At 38.0% G+C, this 26,899-nt stretch overlaps 2 protein-coding genes across 54 annotated transcripts in view; one reads left to right on the top strand and one right to left on the bottom strand.

The window, feature by feature from the left end:
• The first annotated feature begins 76 nt into the window (after window positions 1–76).
• Window positions 77–8,811, top strand: TAF1D (TATA-box binding protein associated factor, RNA polymerase I subunit D). Of its 24 annotated transcripts, none has more exons than XR_014299030.1 (13): window positions 77–216; window positions 928–1,309; window positions 2,140–2,315; window positions 2,861–2,921; window positions 3,585–3,757; window positions 4,763–4,815; window positions 5,807–5,854; window positions 6,078–6,112; window positions 6,878–6,926; window positions 7,307–7,344; window positions 7,892–7,958; window positions 8,344–8,457; window positions 8,694–8,811. XR_014299030.1 is itself a non-coding variant. In XM_082684128.1 (6 exons), exons 1-5 carry the CDS (start codon window positions 179–181, stop codon window positions 3,729–3,731), a joined length of 804 nt encoding a protein of 267 aa, XP_082540254.1. In that variant the 5' UTR covers window positions 77–178; the 3' UTR covers window positions 3,732–3,757; window positions 4,020–4,375. The 24 variants fall into 24 exon arrangements, 2 of the variants coding, with proteins under 2 accessions (XP_082540254.1, XP_082540253.1); XR_014299031.1 differs by having other exon boundaries at window positions 8,414–8,457; XR_014299032.1 differs by lacking the exon at window positions 7,892–7,958.
• Window positions 8,780–26,899, bottom strand: part of CEP295 (centrosomal protein 295) — a 53,979-nt gene continuing 35,859 nt past the window's right edge. For 12 of the 30 annotated variants that reach the window (XM_082684103.1, XM_082684100.1, XM_082684102.1 and 9 more), the window contains 15 exons: window positions 25,635–25,803; window positions 25,349–25,492; window positions 20,137–20,289; window positions 16,689–16,771; window positions 16,086–16,188; window positions 15,511–15,678; window positions 14,599–14,735; window positions 13,723–13,894; window positions 12,128–12,741; window positions 11,276–11,416; window positions 9,692–9,788; window positions 9,378–9,542; window positions 9,191–9,296; window positions 8,996–9,095; window positions 8,780–8,905 (listed from right to left, as the gene is read on the bottom strand). In XM_082684103.1, the coding sequence (XP_082540229.1) occupies window positions 8,867–8,905; window positions 8,996–9,095; window positions 9,191–9,296; window positions 9,378–9,542; window positions 9,692–9,788; window positions 11,276–11,416; window positions 12,128–12,741; window positions 13,723–13,894; window positions 14,599–14,735; window positions 15,511–15,678; window positions 16,086–16,188; window positions 16,689–16,771; window positions 20,137–20,289; window positions 25,349–25,492; window positions 25,635–25,803 (2,391 nt within the window). In that variant the 3' untranslated portion in view covers window positions 8,780–8,866. Of the gene's footprint in view, window positions 8,906–8,995; window positions 9,119–9,190; window positions 9,297–9,377; window positions 9,543–9,691; window positions 9,789–11,275; window positions 11,417–12,127; window positions 12,742–13,722; window positions 13,895–14,598; window positions 14,736–15,432; window positions 15,679–16,085; window positions 16,189–16,688; window positions 16,772–20,136; window positions 20,290–25,348; window positions 25,493–25,634; window positions 25,804–26,899 lie in introns of all 30 variants that reach the window. The other 18 variants (XM_082684092.1, XM_082684101.1, XM_082684084.1 and 15 more) reach the window with 6 other exon arrangements.

The raw sequence follows: 26,899 nt of genomic DNA on the forward strand, positions 1-26,899 counted from the left end.
CCTTTATATAAAATGTGACATAATCTGACCACATCCAATTTTGTATTCTGTTGGCATTGTTCAGAGGAACTACATTACTGAATTGTCAGAATTCTGAAGCAAATTACAAGTGGTGAATAAACAATTTGGAGAAGGACTTGGGAGAGTATGTAACGGGAATGAATTTCTCAACTCTATAATGGCATCTAATTCAGCTGTGGAAATTGACAGTGAAAGGTAGGTGCTATTTTAATCAACTCCCACTAGATTTTTACTGCAAAACTGACTAGATTTACTGATAACTTCACTGTATTTTTATTACTGGATAAGTAATAGAGATAATTTTCAAGAATAAGGAAAGAAAAGGAAAACTTGTTTTACACGGGTCTTCAGTTTATGTAGTTAACAGTGGGACAGATTCTTAATCCTGGGGAAACAGGAGAGTATTCTCTGGGCCAATTTGGTATCTCTTCCTGGCTAAATCATCCTAATCTTAACAGGAAAATAGGTATCAGTGGTGTATCTTGCTTAAAAAATCAGATTGTTCAGGTAATGCACATAATAGTGCTGGCACATGTATATACATGATGGAAATAGCTAGTTAACTGGGAAATCAAATCAGCATTTCTATTGTATTGAAATTAAATGTTTGCTAGGCTACTTTTGTTTTATTTAGAGCAAGCTCTAGCAGTAAACAAGACTGCCTTTGGAAATTAAAATTATTTCTCTTGGAAGGTCATTTTTTGGTAAGTGCTATTGGCAGTATGGCACATGACATTATGGTCCATTTTAGGTGGTCAGAACAAGGTGGTTGGTTTAGTCCTGAGCCCATCTTAAAAATTATCTCGAGCATTTTTTCCTGCTTTTGGTCTGTGGAAGAAAAGTAGCTTATGGTAATAAGCATTTAGTAATATAAAAGTACAATTAATTCTTTCCCCTTTTTTCTAGTGATAACTCTTCTGGTAGCAGCCTATTTAAAACTCAGTGTGTCCCTTACTCACCTAAAAGGGTGCAAAGAAACCGTACTAGAAAGTTTGTTCATTTACCTGAAGTTGCTCAAGCAAGGGATTCATCTAGTGACGACTCTTTCGAACCAAGACCGTTGACTTTAAAAGCTATTTTTGAGAGATTCAAAAACAGAAAACGAAAACGTAAAAAGAAGAAATACAAACCAACAGGAAGACCAAAAGGAAGACCAAAAGGGAGAAAAACCAGTAGACGTTCCCAAATAAATAAGAAACAAGTTCAAGACAAAGGATCTGGGTTCCCATTTTTAGAATCCGAGAGTGCAAGGAAACCATTACCTTGGAGAAAGATTTTAACCTTTGAGGTGAGCCAGTATTTTATATGTGTGGATACGCATAGCTGAAATGACTTGTTGGCCACTTTGAGAATTTAGATATGGCTGGAGGAACATGGATGGAATCTGTAACTTTGATAATACTCTTCTGTACACTTACTGCCACTTCAGGACCAGTCTATCCTTTTGCACAGACTTCACCTGGGTGTATTCAGTGAATGTATCCATTTATGAGGTGCTTCAAGGCTGTTGATACAAAATCCCTTGATCTCACCAGGTCTTTAAATATCATCCCTAAAACTCTAGTGATTCCCAGTTTTACAGTAACCTAAGTCAAGCCCATCCATATCTTCTATGTGTAGTGGCTTCCGTGGAGGCCGTTTTCTTTCAGGTACTGAATATTTGATTTTGACAGAATTGCCTGACAAATAACATTTTTAGCATTAGACTCTCAAATACTTGAGTTAAATGATTGCGTAATTTATAAACTTTGCTCTAGAATGTGTGGTTTGAAAGAATACTGATCTTTTATGTTTAAAGCTGATTATATGAACATGGGATTTGTTTCTCTTTGTATTTAAAAATGTCTTTAGAAATCCCCAGACAATACAAGATATGTGCTGAGTTTTTCTTGGTATACCAACTTAGGTAAATTTGATAACGTGCTAGGTAGATAGTGGATTCCTCTTGGAGCTAGCATCAGGTATATGTGATCCATATACAGCAGAGAGTAATTCAAGACCGCTTAAGAGTCTGGTAAAGGGATCCTTTCCATTTTGGAACATAAGGCATCTGCTAACTCATGGAAGAAAATTCTGCATTTTGTAACATCATTACATGAAGTGTTTTTTGATATTTAGCAAGCAGTGGCAAGAGGATTTTTCAACTACCTTGAAAAACTGAAGTATGAATACTACCTCAAGGAATCCTTGAAACAAATGAATGTTGGTGAAGATTTAGAAAAAGAAGATTTTGATAGTCGTAGATACAAATACTTGGATGATGATGGAGCTCTGTCACCTATTGAAGAGTCAGAGTGAGTTTAATCATGTGACATAATTTTGGTCCTAGGGTTTTTTGTTTTGTTGTTTTTTGGGGGGGGTTTATATATTTGATAGAGATCACAGGCAGGCAGAAAAGAGAAGCAGGCTTCCTGCTGAGCGGGCTCAATCTAGGACCCTGAGACCATGACCTGAGCCACCCAGGTGCTCCTTGGTCCTAGATTTTATCAAATTAAATGTTTTTAAATTTTGGTGTTACTTGTTACATGTTATGTTATGGTGTTACAAGTAACCTATTACATGTTGTTTGTTATGTTACTTGTAAGTGTTACTTGTTACATATTAATGTTATGGATTTGTTTATACATTAACATTAATGGGGAGGTACAGATACAATAAGCCATCTGGGTTGTAGTTGAGCTTTGAGCTTGGCACATGAGGCATCCATTTTGGGATGTCCTACATGACAACATAATTTTTCTCCTTACTAATACTGTTATTTTAGTTGTAGATCATGACAGTATATTACTGATAGGGTCTGGATGATTTTGTCGTCTGAGAGTATGTTTTAATGTTACAGAACAGAGGATGGGTCTGCAACAAATGTTGAACAAAATGGCGAATGTGATATCAAATTGGTGGTAAGTGACATTTTTGTCCCATTTGATTTTCGGAGGATAAGCAGTTATTCAGGAAGAATTTAATCCACTAGTTTACTGTCTTAGATTCTGAATTTAATTTTTGAAAGGTTCAATAGATGTGGTACAGGAAATTTAAGAATAAAAATAGGAATTGGATACTTGATGAGAACATGGGCTTTTCAGAACTGTTAATAAGTTTTTTTTTTCCATTTAAATTTTTTATTTTTTATAAACATATATTTTTATCCCCAGGGGTACAGGTCTCTGAATCACCAGGTTTACACACTTCACAGCACTCACCAAAGCACATACCCTCCCCAATGTCCATAACCCCACCCCCCTTCTCCCAACCCCCCTCCCCCCAGCAACCCTCAGTTTGTTTTGTGAGATTAAGAGTCACTTATGGTTTGTCTCCCTCCCAATCCCATCTTGTTTCATTGATTCTTCTCCTACCCAGAACTGTTAATAAGTTTAATGTGCTTGCTATTAGATGTCTAATTAGGATTTTCTAATGAAAAAAAAAAATAAGCCAAATTTGGGTTTTTAACATCATGCCTTAGTCACCAGGTTATTTTAAGTAATCTAGAGTTAAGTAATGTGTAATTATTAAAACAATAAAATTTAGTAGTCATTTAATGGTGATTTTTTTTTTTTTTAATGCAGGACCATAATGAGTTCATTATAAGTTCTCAAGTACCAAAGATGAAGAATGTGTATATAGAACAAGAGGAATGTACTGAAGAAGCTGCTTTGTCTAAAAAGAGAGCATCCAAGTCTAAAAACATTGGACAAGAGTATAGAATGGCCTGAAAAGAGATAGGAATATGAATGTTAAGGTAAATAGAAGAGAGAAAAACAGCTTTTTATAGAAAGTAAAGACGATAAATACAAATACATATGTTGGTGTAGTGATAAAAGAGAACCTGCTAAGGAGAGAAGAAAATCTGAACAAGTTAGTGAAACTTCTAAAGAATTACTAGAAAAAATATTTTAAAAAACAGTGAAATTATCACAGAAAATTGAGGCTAGAATAGCAGAAATAATCACTTGAGAAATCATAAACAGAAGATCCATTTTGCCTATACTTCTTCATTTCAGGGTAAGCACTTCCAGGTGTTAGTTGTGCATTCAACTCAAGGAAGTACAGAGATTGAAATCCTGAAACAGTAATCACTAATGATGGACAACCAACCATCCATTCCTCAAGAGTACCCGAAACCATTTTGATGGCTGTTTCACTCAAAAGTGACCTTTAGCTTCAAATGTGTAGTACTCTAATAACTTATTAGTTACCTAGACTCTTTAACTACCAATTTTCATCACTACTGTATATTGCTGATTGTGCCACTAAATGTCTACTATATTTTATGATCGCACTTTTGCTGTTTTTGTTTAGTTTGTGAACAAAGACTTAGACAAAGTGCAAAAAATAAATCCTCTTTTGCAACCCAGAACTCATGGCTCAGTATGAGTTTTGATACAGATAAGAAGGAACAAGATCCGTGGTGCCTGGGTGGCTCAGTGGGTTAAAGCTTCTGCCTTCAGCTCAGGTCATGATCTCAGGGTTCTGGGATCAAGCCCTGCATGGGACTCTCTGGTCAGGGAGCCTGCTTTCCCCTCTCTCTCTCTCCTTGTGATCTGTCAAATAAATAAAAAATCTTCAAGAAGGAACAAGAGTCCCTAAGACAGATTAAAGTCATAGTGGGGGGTACTGACAAACCTGAAGGACGATTCCAGGACTGTAAAATTAACTAGAAGCATATAAGGGAAATCTCTGCTGTACTGAATTAGTATTCTAATTTTAATGTTGACATGAAACAAAGATGCCTTGTTTTTTGTAGGCTTTTCACTTGAACACAATGTCTGGGATTAAAGGTACATCTTACACTTTTAGGTGAGTTGATCAGCTTTGTTGAAATGTACTTTGTCAGACAGTTCATACCTCCACGGGTTTCATTACTAAAAGACATTTTTGTGATTTTACAATTTGATGTTTCAGAAAAACGAATTTTAGGGGTCACACATTTTATAGGGGAAGGTACAAGCTTCACTTTACTTGCAGGAAAGGGTTTCCATAAACTCTAAGTTAGTTTATATTGAAATAATCAGAATACTGGATATTTCTGTTTCATGCATTTATTCTAAACCAAAGCATAATCTAAAATAAGATATAGGATTTAACAGTAATGTTAGAAATGATTAGAGGACACAAGATTACCTAAATCTGAATGATGCAAAGTTTAATTAAAAAGCACCCAATTTGTTTATCTTCCAGTGATTTTCTGAATGGGAACAATATAGCCACCTTAATATTTTCCCATATTTTTTTATAAGTGACATCAAATAATTATCGCTCTTAAGATGAGGCAAAAAAATTAAACACTTTGCTGTAATCTGGGGATGTCCTAGACAAAATAAACTGTGATACTGGAGTTTGCTGAAATCAAGACTTAAGTATGGAAATCTTCCTTTGGTGGTTCTCTAGTAGCTATTTTGTACTTACCTTCAGTCTTTGGTCTTTATTCTCAGTATAGACTGACTCCTTCCTGTAAGTATTTTAAAAAACCTTAATGTGTAAAATATGTGGAATGATTTAATTTGTAAATACTTGGCTTTTTGCACACCTTTGAACTCAGAGACTTAGAACAGATCACAGTTCTAATTGTTTTTCCTGTGGAATCTTCCAATTTTAAACTAAACAGTGTTGAGGTCTATCCCGATGGGGCTTTTTCTGTAGACCTACATCGTTGGAAACGCCTCATAGAGTATTTGTGTGGTTTCCTTTATTCACAGAACTATGTGTTAGATCTGTGGGAAAGAACTGCAAGACACTTAACATTACCTGCTAAAACTCGGACCTAATAGTTATGTTTTTTAAATCTTAGGTATTGGTGTATCCCAATAATCTGTACAGTTCTAGGGTGATAGTTTAGGTAAGTTTTCATTGGGGACAGTGTAATCTTTGGGGTACTGTTACAGTTCAGATGATGAATTTAATTGTTCAACTGCTGGATGATACAGACATGAACTAAAACTTAATTCTGACAGAGCTGGTTATAGCTTAAAAAAACAGTTTGGATACTAATCATATATTTAGGTTTTTGGATTTTAATCACACTTAAAACTGTCCTTAATCTTTTGATGTTTTATCTATAGGGGTGAATATGATTTGAACTCACTCATATTTAGAGGTAGGTGGAAAATCCAGTTTTTGTTGAAATTTATTAAGGATCCAAAAGTTCTGAAAAGTAAGTTGTGAGGTCAGCATACTGTTGTGTGCAGTAGTTATCTGGGTATGCAACAGAAGTATCAAGATCTTGATAGAAATATTTGCCACAATACTTGACAAACTGAAGAGACTGCATGTCTAGGGAGTAACATGAAAATGCCCTCTTCTGTATCTTTATTAAGTAGTTCCTATGGTTCATCCTAATAACATATTTGGACATATTACAACAGAGATATTGAGGGTTTTTTTTTTTTTAAGGAATTCTGCTTAATAATAGCAACTAACCTTGATTTCTAATGCAAAGTTTCTTTTAGTGATTTGACTTAATAGTTCTGTATGTGCCTTATACAGAGACAGGAAAGATAATCAGGACTAGGTTTATGTACTTAAGATGGAGGTAAAGTAGTTGTCTTATTGGAATGACAGGAATAATTACAAGAACTGAAATTTGTAGAGACGTTTCTCAGGAGGTAGCATTGTAGCCTATAGGTAGAGGTGTTTAATATATCTGGCAGGATCGCACTGCATGGTATCTGCCCTCAGCAGCTCATTCCTGCTGGGTGTTCAAAGGACAGTGCAATAGAAACTCGGTATCTGGCATCGTTGGTTTTCTTGGCTTCGTGCATGTTAAACCTGGTATTTTTACTGAAACAGTATTCTTAACGTTTTTTTATACTGCTCAGCTTGAGATAATTTTCAAGAGGAAGTAATGCTTCTCCTTTTCTAGGGTGTTTGAAATTGAGAACCTGACAGATCCACACTCAGACCCTAAACAGGTAAGGCTTAAATTTCAGTTGCTTCTAGTGGCTGCTTGTTTTTTTCTGGTTAGCAAAACAGCAGGACTTCAGTACAGAGAGGCAGAAAGTTTGTATAGATTTTAAGATGGAGAGGAACTTCAATAAAGCCTCATTGTAGATGGAAATGGGCACCATTGTTCATGGTGTCCAGAAATTAATGTGGCTACATTGAGACACAGGTTATGCTTCCATCACAGCAAGTTTATTGCTGTGGTGACAATGAGGCCTGTAACATTTTCTCTTACGTTCATGGAGTAGAGTGGAAGAAATAAGACTTAAGCATTAGAAACAGTTAAGGAATGATTTTAGATCTGTTTGCCAAAATAGCAGTCAGTGCACTTCTACAATTTGACTTCTAGGGCCCTGAAGTAAAGACATTGGATCCCAAAGATTATAGGTAAGATTTCCCCTAAGAAGCCCTAGGAGATGGAATCCATTAATCTACCTAATTTTGAAAGCCACTAGTCCTGGTAGTTTATTACCTCACCACTTTAAACACAAAACCCTAGATGTTGAAAGGCTGCAGTTTGTGTTTATACTGTTTGCCAGTGATTTGTGATGTTATGATGATGGGCAAAATGTTCAACTGCTCTGAATGCGCTGAATGAAAGTAGCCTTTCTGAACATCCATCTAAATGGATTTTGCTGTGCTTTCCAGCAAAAGCTCTAAAGTAAAAGTTAACTGAAACGTGAATAGTTACTTTGGAGTTAACCGGAGGGCATTTCATGCCAATTAGGGTATGAATGCAAATTATAGCTTTAGTTTAAAATATCTTTGTTCCCAACATTTAAATGAATTGGATTGAAAGCAGTTATTCCAACTTTGTAGTTTGAAGTCGGCAATTTTCAGCACATATTAGTATAGAACTGGGTTTTCAGGATACTTGGGAACCTAATTAACTGCATTTTGAAAAGTATAGTCTGAACTTTAAAATTTTCCATAGGTGGGGAGTTCTTAAATTATGTCCGTATTCAAATGGAGATGCAAGAAACCCAGCTGAAAGAACTCTGGCAAGTTAATTTGCTGTTGCACTGTATAATGGTATAATGGTCATTACCAAGGCTTTGAGAATGCAGTTTCTCATTTGCTGTGGACATGACCATAAAAAAATTTTCCCACTAGGTTTTCTTTCTTTCTGCTACTTTGCTAGCATTCAGCCTATTGGGAACATTTTACCAACTATGTTCTATTTCCATTGCCTTAGATTAGCCCTGTCCAGTATAAATTTAACAGAAGCCATACGTAATTTGGTAATGGTCCTATTTCAGCTTCTCATCTGAACATACATGGCTAGTATACTGAACAGTGCATGCCTAGATCTCTAAGAGATGTCTTTTGCTAACTCCTTCCATATTGTAAATAACCATGCAACTTGTAATGTAATATATTTAATAGAGGGAGGCTGGCTTCAGTTTACATGATCATCTCTGGAAATGGAACCTTACTTTATGTTCCTGTTATATAGGAGTGACAGTGACAACTGTGGATTGATCAAGTTCTTTTTAAAAGGTATGTACACATTTGAAAAAATAATTTATAGGTCATTTCAAAGAGGGTTTGCGGGACTAAAACCAAGAGCTCTTAACGCTGTGACCAAATATTAGAGTTCTCCATAGGATGTAATAGTTACTCAATAGTGCTATGTTTTCCTGAGGAGATACAAGATTTAGCTGCTTCTGTGATTGGTCAAGTGGGAAAGAAATGTCTCCCAAGTTTAACTAATGTATATATACTCTCGTTCTCAGGGCTGTTTTGAAGATTGTGATTCTAACTTTGGAGGAACTATGGTGATGAGCAGTGACTGGCAGTGGAAGTAATCACATATAAAAACTCCTTAAATAAAAATTTATTGGCTTTAAATAATTTTTGCCTATGTTACACATAATTTAAAAAAAAACTTTACACTTTTAGTAGAAAGTCAGCATGTATTTTTGGCTCTAAGTTTCTCCAGTGTTTGCTGTGGAGGGAATAAAAAAACCAAAAATTTAGTATGTTACCCATTGTAGTATACCCTAGACACAGAAAAATTGTAGGGGGCCTAGCTCACCTTATGAAATTCTTTAGCCCTTGCTCTGTTTTGGGTGTATGCATCTTGCTTTGCTTTCTCTTCCCTTTGCTGTTTGACTTCAGCTAACTGATTGTATGATCTGTAAGAAATGTATACGCAGAACTAAGGATGGAATGTGAATTCCTATTCATACACGCACACACACACATACCCCCCCCCCCCCACCACCTGTACCTTAGGGCTCTTTGATGCATGAGGGCTTGTGCAGTCTTTCTGTCTTCAGGAAGTGACACTCTAACCTTAACTTTATTCACACTCTTCAGGCGATTCACAGATGAGCCTGAGCAGAGAACAAGTGACTTGGCAAATATTACAATGCTTCATTCTCTGTGCGAGCTGATGCAGATTATGTGGAACATACCTGTAGGTTTCTCCTTAGCTATTTTGATTTGAGAATTTTCAGAAATACGAATTTTATTCTTTATTTCTTTCTGTCTCTGGGAGGATCTTTCTATAAATGATTTTTTCCTCTTTATAAATGCTTCTTGTAAGCTCCCAGGTAGAGCTATAATCTTTGGAGGGGTTTCTGTTTAAAAAAAAAAAAAAAAAAATGAAGCTTTTAATATTGTGGTAGTAGTATACAAGATTGTGGGGCAGTGTGACTATTGGAACTGAATGGGGAACTCTGCTGGCCCCTTGGGTAACACTAACCATTTCAGATGCTCAAGGGCCTACCTGCAGACACAAACATGTGCTCCTCCGTGCAGTGTTCAGATACATCTGGATGATCCAAGGTTTCTGTTACTGTTACAAAAGGTAGAAGTTCACTCACCTAATTGCAAAAAAAGGAAAAAAAAATTATAGATGAATTTATGGCTTCATCTCTGAACAGTATCACAAGCATAGGTTCTAAAACCTTTAACAATTTCTAAATCCCCGGTTTCCTCAGATAGACAGATGTGGTCTTTGGGGGGGAGGTAGGCAGCGATGCCTTAACTCTAATCCTTAAATGCAGTATAGGAATCTGTCCCATAAACTTCTATTCTTCCTTTGTGCTGGTTCTCATAAGACTTAAGTTTTCTGGGAAGGGAAGTTAAAAAAAAAAAAAAGACTATTCCTATTAAAATGTTTTATCTGACCAGCCTACTCTAGCCAAAAGCTCCTCCCTCACCCCCATTCCTGTCAAGTTCTTCCAAACCACTTCTGCATCGGCCCTACTTATCTCCTGCTTTCCCAAATTACCCTTATCAGTAACCACAGCAACCAGTCCTAGGTATGGAGCCATTTTTTAGATAAGTAATTTAATACAGTATCAGGCCGTAAGAAAGGTCCTGCCACAATACTATAGAGAATCTGGGATTTGTAAGAGGGTAATTTAATAGACTGCATCAAATAGTTGGTTGGGATTTAGATTTTCTGTTTCCAGGCTGCAGTTCTGTGATCAATGAATTTATCTACCATAACCTAGAGTCCTTATTAATTAACTAGAATTAAATTTGTGGCATGATTCCCTCCAATGACGATCTCCTAAGCAGTGAAGTGGGCCAGGAGGAATGGTTTGCTTGCATTGGAGAAAACTATAAAGAACCTGTAGCTAGGGGCTCCTGGGTGGCTCAGGGGGTTAAAGCCTCTGCCTTCGGCTCGGGTCATGATCCCAGGGTCCTGGGATCAAGCCCTGCATCAGGCTCTGCTCTGCGGGGAGCCTGCTTCCTCCCCTCTCTGCCTACTTGTGGATCTCTGACAAATAAATAAATAAATAAATAAATAAACGAACCTGTAGCTAACAAAACTCAAAACCCATTTTTGTGTTTCATAACTTGAAATATATCTTCATTTTTTCTTTGGGACTGACCCACACAAAATAAACTTAAAAGGTAATAGCACTCATTTTGTATCCCCCTCGGGTCTGATTTTTACCTATCCTAGAGCTCCACTGCCTTTTTTGGAACAAAATCAATATATCACTGAATCAGTTCATTCCTGAGTTCCAGTAATTCCAGGTCCTAATGAAAACTATAGCGTCATAAGACGAATGTCTTTAGGGCTATTAAATGGCACAACACAATGCTATCGGGCAGTTTGAGAGCTGGTCTCTTCCTGTCTGCTGTCCGGTGCTTGTAAGCACAGTAACCTCTGCCTGTTCACTATGTAGTTGAGTGCATTTGTACCCAGAAAGGGGAAGGAAATTAGTTGGCAAACAATTCTAATGTAAAAAATGCCATGCAGAAACTACTTAAAAGACCTGTTGCCTTACTCTCAGTTTATTGTGTTGCTCTATTAATGAGGTGTATTCATATTAAAGAGAGCTATGAAGTTTACCTGAGAACTGCTTTTTGCCTCATTTCCTTTCCTTTCTTCTAGTGTTAGATTTGCAAGATCCATTTCAGCAATACTGATATCACTGGTGCTTAGTAATGTAAGCTCTGGTTCTTCTATTATACCATGGCCAGACTCTGTCTCCTGTGCAATAAAATTCAAAAGGAAACCATATGCTTAAAACATTAAAAATACAAAAATAATCTGTTACAGAGGAAGAACAATGGTGGTCCGTGAAGACCACAGTGGTGCCTTCCCCAACCCCTGACCCACTTTTAGAAATACTTAGTTAGGACTTTGGGGATGGGCAAAATAATTGTCTGAAAGTAGCTACTGCAGGGGTTGTAAGCCCAAATGCTTATGGGGCTACGCAGATAGTACAAATGCAGGTTGACTGGGAGCTGTATAGGACCTGAGGGCGTAATCTAGATAAGTAGCCAGATGGAGGCCACTGTTGCCAAACCACATTTTTAGAGGAAGTATCTTTAATTACTGAACAAGAAAACACAAAACCACCCAAAACCCGCAAAATAAAACACACAATGTGGCCCAGATGTCACTCTTTCTGTCAATAGAATTTCTAATCCTATGTTTATCAGTAGAAGAACAAACTACTAGAAAGTGAAAACCATATTCAGGTGACTGGAGTTGAAACAAGCAGATCAAAGAGGCTGAATGAAGCACAGGTCAAGCCGTCAGAAAAAAGATACGTCAACTGGGACCAGACCTTTTAGAGATTTCCAATGATTACGAGATTGACTATCTCAGGAATATCAGCAAGAATTTCAGTTGTTTCTCTTGAATTTGGTTTCAAAAGACTTGTGGAAATGAATTTATTTACAACATTTCACTTACCCACACTGGAATAGAGCTCTGTAATGATCCAGAACTTAAAAAGAGCTCTGACTCTGCTAGGTGAGAAAGGTTTCCTGGGATTTTTGGAGTTTCTGTCTTAGTGGAATTCTTAAAATACTTTTCATTCTCAACAGAATATGGTGCTTGAACTGAAGTTCCCCTTTCCACTGTTCTGACACAGGATTGAGAATCCATTTCCTCCACATGTGAATTTATATTTAAAACCCCAAGGCTTTCAGTTTTATCTCCATCAAGTCCTCTTTCTGATGGTTCTTCAAAGTCCAGTCTTTCTTTTCTGCCTTGGGGTTGGGCTTTTGTTGAGCACTCACTAGAGGTAGACCCACACGGCGTGCTATACTGTAGACTTAAGGGATGAAATACATTTGCCTCATCAGAGGAACTGAAAACTGAACTCTGTAAATTTTCTACACAGAGGTGGAAATGAACACTTTTTTTCTTATTTTGTATTTCAGTCTGTTCAGAATAGTTCTGACTTTCCATGCCTTGGGAAGAATCTCTTGCTTCAATGCTAAAAATACTTGGTAGATCAATATGTTGGCTCCCCTCCTGTGAAGAAAATTCTGGCAGAAGCTGTTGAAAAGATTGTTCAGATCCTGAAAGAAATAAGTTAACCATAATTACATGTTGTAAAACCTGGATACAGATACAATCTCTAATAGTCTGACTAAATTATAAATAATGAAGCCAGATTACAAGGAATAGAAAACTAAAAGAATGGTCAGAGTGATTTTCAAATAATTCTGCTCCCACCATGTATTTTCTCCTAGCCTAATAAAATATGGTTATTAGGAATGATGAGGACTCTTCCCTAAGAGAGAATACTGATTTTAATGATGGAACTTAGACTAAAATGTACATGTGTATCTCAAATAAAAATATGTATGTGTGTGTATATATAAAGTTTGTACAAGAAGTTTTAGAAGATCGGGGCGCCTGGGTGGCTCAGTGGGTTAAGCTGCTGCCTTAGGCTCAGGTCATGATCTCAGGGTCCTGGGATCGAGTCCCACATCGGGCTCTCTGCTCAGCAGGGGGACTGCTTCCCTTCCTCTCTCCTACTGTGATCTCTCTCTGTCAAATAAATAAATAAAATCTTAAAAAAAAAAAAAGTTTTAGAAGAATACCTAAAACTCTAAGGGTTGAGCAGGACTTTTGCTTTTATTTTATCAAGTTCAGAATTGTAAAAATGCAAACTGAGCATTATTCTGTTATTGAAATGAATACACAGAGAAACAGAAGCTGTGACACTGGAAATGGGTGAAGACAGGACTGACCAAGTGGTGCTAGGCACACCAAGGAAAATGGGTGTAATGGGTGTAAATAAAGCAAAAGTTGTTTTTTGTTTTTTTTTTTTTTTTAAAAGATTTTATTTATTTATTTGACAGACAGAGATCACAAGTAGGGAGAGAGGCAGGCAGAGAGAGAGGAGGGGAAGAAGGCTCCCTGCTGAGCAGAGAGCCCGATGTGGGGCTCGATCCCAGGACCCTGAGATCATGACCCGAGCCGAAGGCAGAGGCTTTAACCCACTGAGCCACCCAGGCACCCCAAAGCAAAAGTATTTTTTAGCTTAATCATACCTTCAGTCTTTTCTGTGGCAAATATCTGAGCAGCAGCATGAGCCAAAGGAGGGTCCAGCTGCTGGTTTGGGCTTGTGTTAGAAGAATTCAGGCTGGTTTTCAGTGCTGTAAAAGAAACTGTGCTTCTGGGTGCTGCAACAGTGTGGTGGCTTTCACACGAAGAATCTGAGTTCTGATGGAAAATAACAGGTTAAGGCTGAAATACTGATTATGTATTACCAACTGGATTAATAGTCATGTTCCTATGATACTACTCTGCCTTAATTACCACTTCACTTTCACACTATTACTTTACTTAAACCCAATTCTTCCATTTCAGTTAATATGAAAGAGACTTTGACAAAAATTATTAGAAAACTGCAAATTAACCATAGTTTAGAATACAATGAAATCATTTTCAAAGGCAGGAACTATTATGTAGGACAGCCTGGGATGTCAGGGTATGGGAGTGGAAAGACCAAGGTTCAAATCTCAGCTGCCTTACTATATAGAAAGAGGCCTTAAATTTTATAAAATTAGTAATAAACACAAACCATAAAAATATTCTTGAGCATTTTATGCATGGTACTCATTAGCCAGAGATAAGGCTGACAGGACAAAATTCTAGTACAGCTTGTTTTCAATCTTGGCTCCACATCAGAATCGCTTGGGGAGCAATTATCAGAAATTATCTGATTATCAGAAAAGAGTTTCTGATAATCTAAGCACGCCTAGGGATTCTGATTTAATTGGTCTGGGTACAGCCTGGACACTGGGATTTTTAAAAGCTTTCCATGTGATTCTAATTGGCAGCAAGGTGAGGAACTACTGTTCTTTTTTTTGTTGTTGTTCTTGTTTTTAGAAATTCACAGCAATGAAGCACCGACATTAATGTACCTGGTAAAAGTCTCTGCTGTCTTGAGAAATCCCAGAATATGATGATATATCAAAATCTGGATGTGGTTCTAAGGGTTTAAATAGCTGACGATGCAAATTTGGAAAAGTGTGTTCCAACTCCGGAAAGTCAAGGTCAACTGTTGTAATGTTGAGAAAAAAGATTAATTTTAGGTAACTGCAATTTAATGAAATTACTTCCATTTTTTTCATTGTCAGCAGACACTTTCAAATTAAGTCCTATCATTATGTCCCACATACAAAAAATGAGGATACACTCAATGACCAAAACCTTTGACCAAGTTTCCACTTTCCACATTCCAAAGTCTTATGACATTAATTAGAAGAAGACACTATGATCACTGCTTTGCTATAAGTGCTGGTTATTCTCACTTATTTTAGTATCTGTGATTTAAAAAAAGAAGAAAAGTTCCTGTACAGGGTGTTACTATGGGCCTGGCATCGTACTTCATGTGTATTATATCATTTAATCTCCAACATCTTTTTAACGGAAGATGAAGTTACGAGTAAGCAATGTGTTTATTATCTCCCAGCTAAGGAACGATCAAACTAGGGACTCGAGGTCTGATCTTATTCTCAATATTGGCAATACTGCCTCAGCTGTTAAGCTAACTTTGCAATGGTAAAGGAAGATCTGTTCATCTCTGCGACATGTTCTTCAGCCTAACTCATTCCAGATCTTCTCTCATTAAATGCTGTTTTCTATGTATTGTGTCAGAACTGCCGCAGCAGGCCATAAAGACATGAAGCTCAAACCATCATTCCTTAAAACTAAAAGGATGAAAGGTTATATAAAAGTGTTAAAAATAATTTTACCCTCAAGTCTGTTTTTTTCAGTCATCAGATTTGCTTCATTTCTGTGCTTGCCTATCATCTGCTGCATGTGTGTCTTACCAGGTGTAAACTTTTCCACTGCAGGCAACAGAGGTTGAAGAACTTCCTGAGAATCCTGCCTTTGACAATGAACTTGTGATGAGGGAAGTACAGAACTTAAAATATCTCTTTCCTCTTCTTTACCAGTGGTAGATTCTTGTTCCCTGGGGTCCAGCTCTGAAAATGACCCTAAGAATTGAGTTTAATGAAAATACTTAGTGGCTGGGCACTTCCTAAGAGACAAGTTTTGGTAGGGAAGCACAGCAGTATACACTGATGAGGATCTGAGCAATTAAGAAATCTGCTCAGACAGGTTCCCACTGAATGGGAAAATGTGACAATAGCAGGTAATTCTGAAAATATTGGAGAACCATAGAGCATCCCTGTGGGTCTGCAGGCCTGGAACTTCCAATAATGTTTAGGGTATCATACTGCCCATTATCCTCTCTCAGGCATCAATAGTTTACTACTGAGATTTAAAGAAACAATCCCTCTCAGCACACTGGGACAAGCTCTCAATGTTTGCTCTCACCACTGTACTGACCTCGACTGATGCTGGTCTTTCAGTTTATTTACAAACATTCTGACTTTATTACCTGGATCTGTAAGGCTCAGATCCGTGTTTTCGTAACTTAAAAAGCTCCCAGTAGAAACAGTTACTGATGATAACGGCTCATGATAAATCTCTTCTGTTTCAGCCTAAAAATGAAGAGGAATGTAAGACTACAATGTAGGAAGTAACAGCTAGAAAAAAACTCAAATCAGTGACATTAGCAGTTATCAATTCTGAGCTCAGATCAAGTGTAGAAACCTTCATAGTTGTAAAGGTCAGCAGTAAAACCTTTTCATCATTGCTCAGAACTCATTAGTCTCACACACACACACCCACCATCTATCAAGTCCTCAGTTATACTCAGTCACCTTCACACACACACACACACACACACACACACACCCCTCCAGACATATGCCCTTATTGTTTTAAGTAACTTTTGCTTCTCAGAACTAGAGAGATCATGCATCAGGTAGACTGGAAGGTCTTCTGATGCTCAGATTTGGCTATTTTCATCATTGATCCACTTCAGTAAGAGCAGACCTCAGAGAACACAGACTTCAGTATTTCACAACTTCTATAAACTAAAAGACAACATGAAACCAAACAGCTGTAACAATGGAGGACACATTAAGACACTACTAACATTATCCAGCTTCATAGTTGGACTCAGATATATCTGTTCTTCCTCCACGGCATGATTCTCAGCCATAGCCTCCTTGACCTTTACTGAAATTAGGGGGAGAGGGGGGTAGTTTAGATTATTACAAGTCAAATTCTTAGCACCAAAGGATATCATTTCTATTTTCCTACAGTTTTTTTTTTCATATTTTGCTTTGTAGAATTGTCTTAGACCAAAACATTCATTTTATTATTCATTAAAAACATTTCCTAGTCAGCATAATATGCTTTTCCCTGGAAAACTGTACTTATATTCTACGGAAAGAAAATTACCAGTGTGCTGGGAAATGCTTTTGTTATTAAGTGAAGCAAGAATATTCAATCATTAATACAGTATGATCTCAAAATTGAGATCATATTGAGTTGAGAAAAATGCATATAAAAATATAATATATAAAAATTATTTGGCTCACTTAAGAATTCAGCTATTCTGAGTTTATTTTTCTCTTACTCCAACAGTCAACATTTATGGGAAAGCTGGTCAAAGTATGTAGTTATCTGTGGCTCTGAAACAGAATAAGATTAAAGCTGTGCCATCATGGGCGCCTAGGTGGCTCAGTGGGTTAAGGTGCTGCCTTTGGCTCAGGTCATGATCTGGGATCATGTCCCACATCGGGCTCTCTGCTCAGCAGGGAGCCTGCTTCCCTCTCTCTCTCTCTGCCTGCCTCTCTGTCTACTTGTGATCTCTGTCTGTCAAATAAACAAATAAAATCTTTAAAAACAAAAACAAAAAAACAAAAACAAAACCTGTGCCACTAAATATATAAATTAAAATTGTGTTTCATTATCACCATGATTTTATTAAGAGACATCATACACACTAAAAGCATGTTTCTTTTTTTTTATGTTTCTTAAACGTTTTGTAAGAAATGTTTTCTCAAAGACCCAGGACACACACATTAAAATGTATTATTTTGACCTAACTGATATAACCAATAAATCGTTACTTGGGTTCTTCTAAACACACTAAAATTTTCAGTAGAGAAACTAAGATACAGTGAAATTTTATAGTAAGTTGTTATTTTTTCCTAGGCACCTCATTTCAAAACCTAGTTGGGGAGATAAGTTAATCTGGGGCTTACCAATTCATAATCATAACACTATACAGTTATCTGTAACATACCAAGAAGATTCCCCCGGGGGAAGATTTGGGTAGAATAAGAGGTAGAAAATAAAAGTAAGAAAGGAACAAGGTGCTTTCTTTTGGAGAAATGTTGCAGAATTCAGTACAGACGGCCCTGAAAGAGCTGGAAGAGAAACGAGGATCACTGGTTTGGACTCACTGATACAAGGGACCCATTACTGAAAAAGGGAAGTAACATCATGAAAGCAATGCCTTGAACACAGTCGTCTTCCCATGACACACAAGAATTTCCTGTTTTTCTTCCAAAGCAAAGCACCATTTCCCACCTTCCAACAAAAGGAAAGGGCACAGAGCTTGGAAGTTAGTGATCCCATCATAAAGCTACTAAGAAATCAGGCTGAGTGATGAGGACATGAATAAAGAGGAAAGGAGGGAACAGAGAAGTAAAGCTGGCACGTTCTTTTCTAAAACAGAAACAATATGAATGTAGGGATGATTACGAGGAAGAGAAAAGCAGTCCCCGGGAACCAGGAGATGCCCTGGCACAATCAGAGAGGCCTTAGTGTTCTCCTGTTAAATGTGAACAGTTTCACAGAATACCAATAGGAAAGGCTGCTCTGTGCCTATGATGGATCAAGACAAAAATCAGGCAACCAGTACTCACAGCTAAACACAGACAAAATCAGAGTACTATCCAAACCACAAAAATGACCAAGCATCTCCTGATCTTGGCCTGAATTAAGTGAGACAAAAATGTGATTTATATATTTTTAATATGTAAAATATAATTGAGAAAAATTTTTAAAAATTATTTGAGAGAGAGAGAAAGAATCCCTAGCAGACGCTATGCTGAGCACAGAGCCCAACGCAGGACTTGATCCCATGACCCTGAGATCATGACCTGAGCCGAAACCAATAGTCAGACATTTAACTGACTGAGCCATCCAGACGCGTCAAGAATGATAATTTCTAATAAAAGCAGTACGTGCTCATTATGATTTTAGAAGGCACCAAAAGTTATAAAGAAGGAAAATTTATCCTTTTCCTACCAGTCATAAGCAACCACTTATTGCACTTTGATGTTTTAATTTCTTGCTTTTTTTTTTTTTTTTTTTTTTTTAAATATGAGTAACTTCTTCTTCACTAGTTACAGCTTTCGTAAGCCTCACTCTGTTATTCCCACCACCTCCTGGATAATTCCAATAATGGAACTGCCCCTGCTTCCTGAAAACATCTAATACTCATAAGCAGCACCCCATTTCCTTGAAGCCTCCCCCAAATCACCTTATTCAAGCCCAAATCTTACAGGCAGTTAAGTCCTTTTTAATACCTGTACTGAGACACCTCCCAGTTCCCTGTTGTAAGCATTCTACCTCACAGCAACAAGTCAGGACACTCAGCTCTGTTCAACTATAGGTAAGTTCCTGATCCTCTCTGACCAGAGGACACCAACAGTCCACTGGCTAAATCTAAAACAATGGTAACAGTTTCATTTTAAATTGTTGGCTCTCTCTTGTCTCTCATTCTATTAAACTATAGTGACAGCTAAAATAAAAAGAAATCTGGTTAGAAAAGGTAACTGCTTAAAAGATACTTTGGAACTGACGCAGTAGTATGAACCAGAACTATGCTTTGTAGGGTAAACAATATTACACATGAAACAGTTTGTTAGGTACTTGCAGAACTCAAAAGTGAAAAAAAATTTAATGCTGGTTGTATTTGGAAGGCAGTATTAAGTGATTTAAAGTTTTTTCCTTGTAACCCTCTCTTCCAAATATTTTAAAGACAAAGCATGTCATTTAGAATACCAAGGAATATTTTAAAGATAATATTTAATAATATTAAATATGGACTGTTACAAATGGGCTTAAATACAAAATCTGTAGAGGTTGCCAACGATGAAAACCTCATACCCTCATATACTTCCTATTAGCATTTATTTAGTAAAATAATTTAAAGGCAAAATTACTATTCTCTAAATAAACTTTACTCCCTCATTCAGCTTTTTGTGCAAAGAAATAATACATGCTTTTTGTAAAAAAGAAAATAAGAACCTATAATACATGAATATATAAAACAGAAAGTGAAACCTAGCCTCCAACAAAGGTAAACCTATACCAACACCTTGGTGATTACCATTCTGGACATTTTTCAATGCATAAAGACAGGTTTTACCCCCTTCATTTAACAAGTCCAGATGCACCATAATGATTCTATTACCAACAGTCACTAAAGTTATTCACCACTTCTCATTACAAAGTGCCACTAAATATCTTCCATCCACACATCCTGTGCACAGCGATTCCACTGTTTATTCTCTATCTCTCACCTGCTTCCTTGGACTCATCATTACAAACGTATTCCTGGGCAATGGGGTCAAGACAACCAAATGCATCACAGTTCAGTGGGCTCCCAAAGAAACTTTGTTCTCGGCTTATTGAAACCCTTAGGGGGTCCCTGTCTTGATAAAAATCTGGTTTACCTGGAAGGAAGAAAAGATGGACTCATTAGATTTTTGCTTACATTTCTACAGTTAGTAGTTAAAACAAAAATGGCAATTTAGATTACAGGCAAAAATCTATGTAGCAAGAAAATAATAACCACTTATCTTTCACACAGTCCTTTAAATTATTTCACTTTGATTTTACTTTTTTTTTTTTAAAGATTTTATTTATTTATTTAATAGAGATCACAAGTAGGCAGAGAGGCAGGCGGGGGTGAGGGTGGGGGGAAGCAAGCTTCCCACTGAGCAGAGAGCCCGATGCAGAGCTCGATCCTAGGATCTTCAGATCATGACCTGAGCCAAAGGCAGAGGCTTAACCCACTGAGCCACCCAGCGCCTCTGATTTTACTAACTTTTTAATGACAGTCTCATTTCTAACACCAAATAATACTTCAGGATTGAGTAATCACTCTGAAAAAAAAAATGCCTGGAGAATTTAACCATTAATAGTATTGTAAGATACAGTCTGTGGTCATAAAGTCAAAAACAGCCACAGCTAATCTGTGGTATAAGAAATCAAAGTAGAGGTTTACCCTGGAGAAACAGAGAGACTGTAATTGGGAGGACACAGAGGAGGGTTTGTGGAGTTCTCTAAGGTTCTAGTTCTTGACCTGAGTGGTGGCTACCTAGGGGTGGCTATTACAGTGGTAATCACTGAAATAAACACATAGGATTTGTGTACTTCTCTTAATGTTATACTTTGATGCAAAAATAACAGACCAGTAAAGAAACAGAGGAATGGGAGATTCCCCAAAGTAGAAGCTAATCTACTCTGCATAACCGTAGAATCGCTGGGCAATTCAAGGCACCAAGTATTACATAAAGTAAGTGTCACCAGGGAATGGAAGTCAAGGAGACTGTTTAGAAATATCTACTTGGAACAGAGCCATCCCATCTCCTAGGATCCCTGTCCCTCAGCATCATCCCCACAGAAGACTAAAGGTTAATTCTCTGGAGAAACTGAATCCAGTACACTCTGAAAACGGGGCTTGGTGCCAAAAGGAAGCAGCGGTGGAAAGCAGTGAGAATGCCATAAGGTAATTAGGGGTATTCCAGTGCGTACCTCAATGCAGATGCTCCCACGTCTGGCTCCACGATAGCAACAACCAGACTTGTTTCAAGATTGGAGGATCTTAAAGAAATTAAACTCTGAACTGCCTTAAGGAAAAGAACTCCAGATACTAAATTGAGGGTACCCAGTGAGACACCCCCTTTTCTAATGAAGTTCAGCAGGAAACAAGGCCCCTGCTTACAGTTTCTAATTAGCCTTCAGCATCCGACTCAAATATGCAAGACATTAGAGAAACACCTCTGAAAAATGAGAAACAAATAAAAAGGAACAGAAGAATTCAGACAAACTGAGAAAATACAGCAACCCGAACAAACAAAACACTACATACATTCAAAGCAGGTAATACATTACACCCATGAGATAACAGCAGCATGCTATGAAAAAAGAAAAACAAAACAGAACCAGAAAAAGAGCAAACTTTTAGAAACTGCAATTTGATGGTCAAAATGAAAATTGATAAGTTAGAAAAAAATTGAGAAAATTCTTCCAGAAAGAAAAACCAAAAGCAGAAATGAGCTACAGAAGAAACTGGAAGATCAATATGGATGAGTCTTTCTCAACAGGACTTGTCATCGCCTGCCCAAGGAGTCTGTAGCCATTATCTTTTGTTTTACATGCCTCCTACTGCCATGAAATTTTAATAACTACAGATACTGTTTATCTTTTTATGTACACCTATACGTTGGTACATAAAGAGTAAGACTTTTCAACTCCCCAAGAGCCAATTCTTGTCCTATTTGGAAGCAGTAACACCCTTATTAAGAACACATGATAGAGCTTCCCCAACTTTCAAGTGGAAGGTGTTTCACAGAGAAACTGGTGTGATCTCACCTTTTATTAGAGGTATGTGATAGAAATATTAGTGTTAGAAGACAGATAGGCAACAGAAACTTCAAGCAAATTAAAAAAAGGAAACGATACAAGAAAGTTTTACAACACTAATTACCTTAGCAGTGAAAAACATTTATACATTAGCATAATGGTAATTTAGCTTAATTTTTCCTAAAATTCATTGCGAAGTCATGTGGTAAATATAAGAAGAAACTCATAAAAGACTTAAAGAGTGGCTGCCTCTGGTAAGGTTAAGGGGTAAGCAGTAGGTAGGGGCATGAAAAAATGCTGTTTCATGTTATAAACTTTTAGCACTATTTGCCTTTTTTTTTTTTTTAAAGAATTTTATTTATTTGACAGAGATTACAAGTAGGCAGAGAGACAGGCAGAGAGAGAGGAGGAAGCAGGACTCCCTGTTGAGCAGAGAGCCCGATGCGGGTCTCGACCCCAGGACCCTGAGATCATGACCCGAGCTGAAGGCAGAGGCTCCAACCCACTGAGCCACCCAGGTGCCCTTCTATTTGTGTTTTAAAACCATTTCCCTGTGGTATTTTTTTAAAAGATTTTATTTATTTATTTGACAGAAAAAGAGAGTATACAAGTAGGAAAGAGAGGCAGGCAGAGAGAGAGAGGGGGAAGCAGGTTCCCCATTGAGCAGAAATCCCGATGCAGGGCTCGATCCCAGGACCCTGAGATCATGACCTGAGCCGAAGGCAGAGGCCCAACCCACTGAGCCACCCAGGTTCCCCTGCTTGTGGTATTTTAACTAAAAGTATTACCAAGAAGTATGATAAAGGTTAGGATAAAAGTTCCCAAAGGCCCAAGAGAGGGAAGCTTAATAGTTCAGGCCCACTTTACCAGTGAAGGGGCCCTTTATCAGCCCCATCCTGAAGGGAGGAGCAAGATCAGGTAGGGCCTGGCAGGTTGAAGCTGGAGACTCAGACTCAAATTAGACTTACTCCTCCAACTGAACAGAAGCCCAGTGAAGAGTTTCAAACACAGAGATGCAGAGAGAGATTACTCAGAATGTACCATGGGAAAATTAGAGTTCAGCAAGGCTGGAAACAGGGAGACTTAGGAAGCTATAGTAGCCACTCAAGAAGAAATAATAGGCTGCATTCAGGAGAGGGAGTGGGAACAAGTGGACAGATACCAGAGCTGAACAAAGAGAACTGAGAACTGGTGATTTTTGTTGGGTATTGGAGAGATAAAGATAAGGGCAGTATCAAGATTTACATCTATGGGGCGCCTGGGTGGCTCAGTGGGTTAAAGCCTCTGCCTTCGACTCAGGTCATGATCTCAGGGTCCTGGGATCCAAGCCCTGCATCGGGCTCTCTGCTCAGCAGGGAGCCTGCCTACCCCCTCTCTCTGCCTGCCTCTCTGCCTACTTGTGATTTCTGTTAAATAAATAAATAAAACCTTTAAAAAAAAGGGGCGCCTGGGTGGCTCAGTGGGTTAAAGCCTCTGCCTTCAGATCAGGTCATGATCCTGGGGTCCTGGGATCGAGGCCTGCTTCGGGCTCTCTGCTCAGCGGGGAGCCTGCTTCCTTCTCTCTCTGCCTGCCTCTCTGTTTACTTGTGATCTCTCTCTGTCAAATAAATAAATAAAATCTTAAAAAAAAAAAATTTTACATCTAAGTACTTGTCCCTGAAAAGAGAGGGCTCAAGGATAAGGAGGTGGTGGTGAAAGGTGAGCTATATGCTATGCAGTTTTCCCTTTTAGGCAAGATGACATTTTTACACTCTCAAACATGACCCATTAAATCACAGGAATAAAACAAACAAACAAACAAACAAACAAACAAAAACATGGGAGTCAATGGTGAGAATTTCCCAGGGCGCATTCTAAATTAGGGAGAGCACTAATTCCCAGAGAGCTGTGGTTTGCCAAAGACAGCAAAATAGAATCTTTCAAAGCTAAGGAATAAATAAAATCATTATTACAACTTCCATAAGACACAATAAGGAAGCGGAAAGGGGACTGATTTTTTCTTTTTTAATTTAAAAGATTTTATTTATTTATTTGACAGAGAGAGACCAAGAAGGCAGAGAGGGAGGCAGAAAGAGAGAGAGGAGGAAGGAGGCTCCCTGCCAAGCAGAAAGCCCGATGCGGACTCGACCCCAGGACCCTGAGATCATGACCTGAGCCAAAGGCAGCGGCTTAACCAACTGAGCCACACAGGCACCCCAAGGGGACTGATTCTTAAGAGCTACTCTGAATCTCTACCTTCCTTAATTCTTTCAAGTCAGAAACAAAGGTATAATATTTTATGGCTTAAGACCAAAGTAGTTGTTAATATTATACTCTTATGTACTTTTCAAGTGACAAAGACAATCTTCCCCCTTAAAAAAAGATGTGCTTTGATAAGTTTCATCATTTGAGTCTGAATTTTAAAAATAATTATGAAATTCAAATAGGGCTATTTACTAAAGATCGCAGGGAGCACTCTTCCTAATAACTGCATCTAGAAGAAGTACAGAGAAGAAATATACTTGTAACTGTCCTTAAAACCAGGATTTTAAGTAATAATTATCCTATAAAAATGTAAGAAAACAGCAGTGAAGGTATTGAAGTAGAAAAGCAACCAAGTGGGGCATGTGGGTGGCTCACTGGGTTAAGCCTCTGCCTTTGGCTAAGGTCATGATTTCAGGGTCCTGGGATCGAGCCCCGCATCAGGCTCTCTGCTCAGTGGGGAGCCTGCTTCCCCCCGCCTCTCTGCCTGCCTCTCTGCCTCCTTGTGATCTCTGTCTCTGTTAAATAAATAAATAAATAAAAAGAAAAAAGAAAATCTTTAAAAAAAAAGAAAAGAAAAGAAAGAAAAGGAAAGCAGCCAAGCAGAAAAGAAAATAGAGTTACTCCTAAAGAAACAGTTTAGAAGGCAGACATGAAGCAAGAGTGTCAGAAGCAGAGGATACTGAAGAATTTTTGCCTACAGTAAAAAGATTTTCACTACATATGAGAAAAAACTAGTTACCTAATGCCACATTCAAGTCCAAATACTGTTTATGTAAACCATTATTTTCTTTTCACCAATACTCACAGATTGTTTCTTCAAGACAAAAAATTCAGCATTGTGAAAAAATGTAGAAAACTGGCAAACTATTAAAAAAATCTTGTTTTATCAAACCGTATTACCTAGTATAGATGTTCTGCCACTTGCTGGTGACTCTACCTCTGGTATAGCACTGAGTTCATGCTGGTTCAAGTCCAATCCACATTTCACTTTTGCTACAGGTGGCTTTGAGGATCTTCTGCCCAGTTCTTTGTCCAGATGCTCACCTATCAAGTAAGTGACAAAGTTGAGCACAGTACCAATCTGTTAACATACTACAAACTTTCCTTCAGCCAGCAGGTTGCTGGAGGTGAAAGCAAAGAATAATCAGGATAGTTACAATAAAAAAAAAAATGGGAGTTATCGTACCACTTTGCTGGGCACCACTCTCTTCTGAAAGCAGCTGATTATCACCAGAGTTGCTCCTATTCGCAGGACTGATGCCTTCCTGATCAGCCCTTGCTAGATCTTGGAGAACAGGAAGCCACTCTCTGAGCTTCTGAGTTTCTGTATCACCTTCAGCTGTGGGCTTACTTATCTGAAGAAGTGGGCAATTGAGGGTGGGGATGACACAAGATGAGGGATCATGTGAAGAATTCACCAGATGCGTATCACCCTTCTTAAATAAGAACCTCAATCGAATAGTTCCATCAATCACAATATTACAACTTCAGAGATTTTAAAAAATGCGAAATGCCTCTAAAATACAGAAAAGGTGAGACTTCCACTGAAAAGCACCTTTCACAGGGCTTGAACTTAAAAATTTAACCTCCACTGTATCTTCCAGTAAGACATTATACTTTTGTACTCCTCCCTAATTTTCTCTCCCCATTACTTTTTCCTTAAAATGACCAGGAAATCCCTATAACTCAAGTTCTCATGAACCCAACTCGGCCTTCTCTTGAATGTTAAAGGATTTATAGAATTCTATTTAAGCTAAATCATAGACTCAGGAAGTGGCTTTTTAAAATAAAATGGATAGGGGTACCTGGGTGGCTCAGTGGGTTAATCCTCTGCCTTCGGCTCAGGTCATGATCCCAGGGTCCTGGGATAGAGCCCTGCATTGTGCTCTCTGGTCAGCAGGAAGCCTGCTTCCCCTTCTCTCTCTGCCTGCCTCTCTGCCTATTTGTCAAATAAATAAAATATTAAAAAAAAAATAAAAACAAAATAAAATGGATAGATTCACATTCAGGAGAATGTACTCATCTCCCCACAGAGAAACTACAAACATCAAGGTGATCCTGCCAGAGTCTTCTCACCAATTCAGTAACAACAGATCTAACTGCCTATTAGCCTAAAATCAAGTCAATTTTAGAACAGACAGTGATATTGTCACTTAAGGAAAAAGGTGGTACTAATTTTGATTCAAATACAAATGTCAACAAAGTGCTATACAGAAAGCACAAGACTTGCTACCTGCATAGAAGAAATTCTGCTAATTATTTTGCAATTTAAATTAAAAAAAAAAAAAGATTTATTTTTTTTCGATAGAGGTCACGAGTGGGAGGGAGGGGCAGTGGGAGCAGACTCCCCACTGAACAGGGGGCCGACAGGGGACTCGAACCCAGGACCCTGGGATCATGATCTGAGCTGAACACAGATGCTTAACCGACTGAGCCACGCACTTGCCCCTG

Source organism: Mustela nivalis (genome assembly GCF_964662115.1).
Source record: "Mustela nivalis genome assembly, chromosome: 9".
NCBI classification, from domain to species: Eukaryota; Metazoa; Chordata; class Mammalia; order Carnivora; family Mustelidae; genus Mustela; species Mustela nivalis.

What these genes read in the sequence shown, in the direction of transcription:
- TAF1D (XM_082684127.1), top strand. Translation starts at nt 179, where the DNA reads ATGGCATCTAATTCAGCTGTGGAAATTGACAGTGAAAG. An exon ending in GTGGAAATTGACAGTGAAAG is followed by an intron (nt 217 to 927) that starts GTAGGTGCTATT and finishes CCTTTTTTCTAG; the next exon opens with TGATAACTCTTCTGGTAGCA. An exon ending in TCACCTATTGAAGAGTCAGA is followed by an intron (nt 2,316 to 2,860) that starts GTGAGTTTAATC and finishes TTAATGTTACAG; the next exon opens with AACAGAGGATGGGTCTGCAA.